This window comes from Parus major, chromosome 21 (genome assembly GCF_001522545.3).
Source record: "Parus major isolate Abel chromosome 21, Parus_major1.1, whole genome shotgun sequence".
Lineage (NCBI taxonomy): Eukaryota > Metazoa > Chordata > Aves > Passeriformes > Paridae > Parus > Parus major.
The window spans coordinates 6167379-6171398 of record NC_031789.1 but is presented as its reverse complement, the minus strand read 5'-3'; the positions used below and the strand labels follow the sequence as shown (position 1 = coordinate 6171398).

Here is a 4020-nt window from a genome sequence, read left to right as displayed (position 1 = left end):
GAACCGAGCAGGGGGTTGGTTCCTCCTCCTCTTCCCCATTGCCAAGGCAGCAGCTGCTGTGTGAAAGAGAAAAGCAGGAAAAGCACCTTGGAGCCAAATTCCTGGTGAAATGACTGGCAGGGAGGGAAGGGAGGTGTTGGGAGGGGAGGATGAATCAGTGAATACCCAGGAGTCAGGGGATGTGCTGGCTGCTGTCTCCTGCAAGGAGGGAGAGCTGCTTGGAGAGGGGAATTTTTACAAAATCAAGGTTTTCTGTGCCCCCAGCCTGGCTGGGAGAGTGCCAGGTGTGATGTTACACCTGCATATCCAGCAAAACAATCAAGCTGAAGGTGGAATTCCCCTTCCCACATCTTCCTGTGGGAATCTGCTGCCTGTCCGCCTGGAGCCGGTGGCTGATTTCTTGCTCCTTGTAATTGTGATCTCTCCCACCTCTTTGCTGGAACAGGCATGGTGACAGTGACCCTTCAGCCCCTTTCTCCAGGCCCTGATGGCTTTTAGAGGAGTTCTTGCCTTCCTCCTCCCAGCCTCTCCCTGCTCCTGCATCCCTTCCTTGCAGCGAGTTTTATTTCTGCATTGGTTGGGTTCCGAGCTGCCTTGGGAGGTTTGGGTGGGATTTTTGGGAGGGTGGCGAGGCTGCCCAGAGTTGTGTTTGCCTCATCCCTGGAAACGTCTGTCTTGGAGCCGCCCCGGAGAGCGGCGGGTGTCCCTTAAAGAAAGATGAGCTTTAACTCCAACCCAGACAATTCCACGATTCCCGTGGAATCCCACACCTCCCGTGCTGTTTCAATCCTGATTTCTCCCCTCTCCCTGCACAGACCGCTGCGGCAAGTGCCAGTTTGGTGCCATCTGCGAGGCGGAGACGGGGCGCTGCGTGTGCCCCACCGAGTGCGTGCCCTCGGCACAGCCCGTCTGCGGCACCGATGGCAACACCTACGGCAGCGAGTGCGAGCTGCACGTCCGCGCCTGCACCCAGCAGAAAACCATCCTGGTGGCTGCCCAGGGCCACTGCCGTGAGTGTGCCAGCGTCCCCTGTGTCCCCCGGGTCACCCGCGCTGCTGAGGGCGCAGGGAGAGGATGCTCAGCCCCGCTCGTCCTGCTCTGATCCCACTTTTATCCCGGATTTGGTCGCTCATGTGCCCTGCCCGAGTGACCATCCCTTTAACCTCTGGAATAATTGGATATTTTGGGGCTCTCCAGCAGCTTTTTAGCTCCAGCTGGTTTGGGTTTCTCCCTCGCTGGAAGTGCCCCCCGTGTTGTTTGTCTGAGCCAAGCAAAGAAATTGGATTAATGTCCACGGGGCCAAGTCGGGAATTAGGCTAAAAACGTGTTAACAGCCAGCAGCAGAGCAGAGAGCACGAGGCTCTGTTTGATCCTTTCCCTCCCCTCCATCCCCTGGGGTCAATTCCTCTTTGTTCCTGTCTCCCCTCCCCACTCCTCAGCCGGGGGAGCTGTCTGGGCTAATTTCTTAATGAATTAAAAGCCCTGCTCAGCTTCTTCATTAGGACAAAAGCTGCCATGATGATTCGAGCCTCATAAAAACCTGTGCAGCTGGGGCTGGGTGTTCCGGGGTGAGATTCTCCAAGAATTTGGGGGAGGATGGGTGAGGGTGGCAGCTGACTCCCAGAATAAACCATTAAATGGGATTTTCCCTCCAGAAAGAGCTGCTGGGCAATCCAAAACGCTCAGGGTGGGCACCCAATAATTTGCGGGGTTTAACTAAGGGATGAGGTGACAATAACTGGCCCCGGCTCTGGGACACAGCGCCCGCGGCTGCGGGAGCCACTGGGGTGGCTGAGTGTGTCCCTCCCTGTGTCCCTCCCTGTGTCCCTCCCTGTGTCCCAGAGTCGTGTGGCAGCTCCGTGTGCTCCTTCGGGAGCCGCTGCGTGGCCGGGCAGTGCCTGTGCCCACGCTGTGAGCGCCAGCCCCCGGCCCCGGTGTGCGGCACCGACGGCGTCACCTATGGCAGCCCCTGCCAGCTGCAGGTGGCCTCGTGCCAGCTGCAGAGGAGCATCGAGGTGGCCAGGATGGGACCCTGCGAGGACGGTAGGTTGGTCCTGCTGCCCCCACGGCTGGGGGAAAGGGGAGAGGGTTTGTGCACCGGGAGCTTCGCTGCTGCCCCCTGTGCCCTGTGAGACCCCAAAAACCCCCCAGAACAGCAGGTCCTGTGCCCTGTCAGACCCCAAACCCCCCAGAGCAGCAGGTCCTGTGCCCTGTGAGACCCCAAAAACCCCCCAGAACAGCAGGTCCTGTGCCCCATCAGACCCCAAAAACCCCCAGAACAGCAGGTCCTGTGCCAGCCACGTGTCCCTGCTGCTCTCTGTGCCCCACAGGACCCCCAGCACCCCCAGTTCTGTGCCAGCCCCCTTCTAATTCCAATCCCCATTCTGCTATCCCAGTTTTTCCCAATTCTATCCAAACTACCCTTGGAGTCAGGGCCTCCCCACCCTCACAGGGAGGAATTTTTTCCTTATTTCCCACCTGAATTTCCCATTTTTCAGTTTGAAGCCATTCCCCCTTGTCCTGTCTCTGCATCCTGTGTAAATTTGCCCTCTCCAATGGCATCCTGGCCCCTGGCAGGGCTTTGGAACTGGGTGATTTTTCGGCTCCCTCCCAACCCATGCCATGGCTCTGTTGAGCCAGCAGAGCTCCAGGGAAGGTTTTGGGGTCGGCTCTACCTTGCTTGGTGAGCCTAAAAATAAAGAACCCGCTGAATTTTCCCACTGTGGGGAAAGCTGCGGATTCCTGCTGGCACAGGGAGGGAGCTGAGATTCCCTGGCACACGTGGTGCTGCTGGGAAGGACGTGAGAGCAGGGCAGAGCTGAGGAGAGGGGAACAGACAGAACAGGGTGTTTGATCACAGCCCTGCTCGGGGGATTTCAGGTTGCTGTCCCTCTGTGAGCAGAGCCTGAATAATTCTCTGTGTAATGCCAAAGCCCAGGCTTTGATCACTCCATAAAAAGGGCCGGGTTCCCCTTCCCCCCTCTCCTTTTCCCCTTTCAGCAGCCTTTGAAATCAGCCACATCTCTGCTGCTGCGGCTGCAGCTTCCTGCAGAGCTCCAGGGATTTCAAACCTCTCCCTACCCCAAATCCCAGCCCTCCCCAGCTCATCCCCAGCTCCCTGTGCAGGTGGGTTTGGGATGGGGAGAGGAGCTGGATCCCAGCACGGAGCGGGATTGCCACCGCAGCCAGCGGCACCTGGGTGGGCACAGCTGGGGGAGGAGGAGCTCGGGCCACCTGCTCGAGCCCCTTTGCACTGTCACAACCCCTGCCAGCAGTGCTCCTGCCTCGTCCTCCTGGGGCAGGATTTTGGGGCTGGAAGGTGACATATCCTGGGATTTGGACGGGTCTGTGCAGCTCTGGACACGTCCTCAAACCGGGACGGGGCTTTGTCCGAGTCCCCTGGCTGTGCCCCGGCTGTGCCCCGCCGGGAGGGAGCCCAGTGCCACCGTGTCCTTGTCCCCAGAGTGCGGCTCTGGGGGCTCCGGCTCGGGGGACGGCAGCGAGTGCGAGCAGGAGCGGTGCCGGCAGTTCGGGGGCTGGTGGGATGAGGACGCCGAGGACGAGCCCTGCGTGTGTGACTTCACCTGCCTGGCCGTGCCCCGCAGCCCGGTGAGCCCTGCCCTCCTGCCGGCCCTCCCCGGGCACACGGGCACCCCGTGCCAGGACAGACACCCCGTGCCAGGACAGACACCCCTGAGCTGTCCCCTCACTGTGCTGGCAGGTGTGTGGCTCTGATGGTGTCACCTACGCCAGCGAGTGCGAGCTGAAGAAGACGCGGTGTGAGAAACGCCAGGAGCTCTTTGTCACCAGCCAGGGAGCCTGTAGGGGTGAGTCGCCTGAGGGAAGCCACCCTTCCCTGCTGGGTGTGTCCCCTGGGTGTGTCCCCTGGGTGTGTCCCCTGAGGGAAACCACCCCTCCTGGCTGGGCGTGTCCATGGGTGTGTCCCCTGGGTGTGTCCCTGAGGGAAGCCACCTCTCCCTGCTGTGTGTGTCCCCTGGGTGTGTCCCTGGGTGTGTCCCT

The 4020-nt window shown here is 60.3% G+C and overlaps 1 protein-coding gene across 1 annotated transcript in view; it reads left to right on the top strand.

The window, feature by feature from the left end:
• AGRN (agrin) overlaps window positions 1–4020 on the top strand; it is a 61751-nt gene that overhangs the window by 14304 nt on the left and 43427 nt on the right. Inside the window, exons 5-8 of the mRNA XM_033519371.1 lie at window positions 816–1010; window positions 1843–2043; window positions 3464–3609; window positions 3722–3827. Coding sequence (XP_033375262.1) covers window positions 816–1010; window positions 1843–2043; window positions 3464–3609; window positions 3722–3827 — 648 coding nt within the window. The remainder of the gene's footprint in view (window positions 1–815; window positions 1011–1842; window positions 2044–3463; window positions 3610–3721; window positions 3828–4020) is intronic.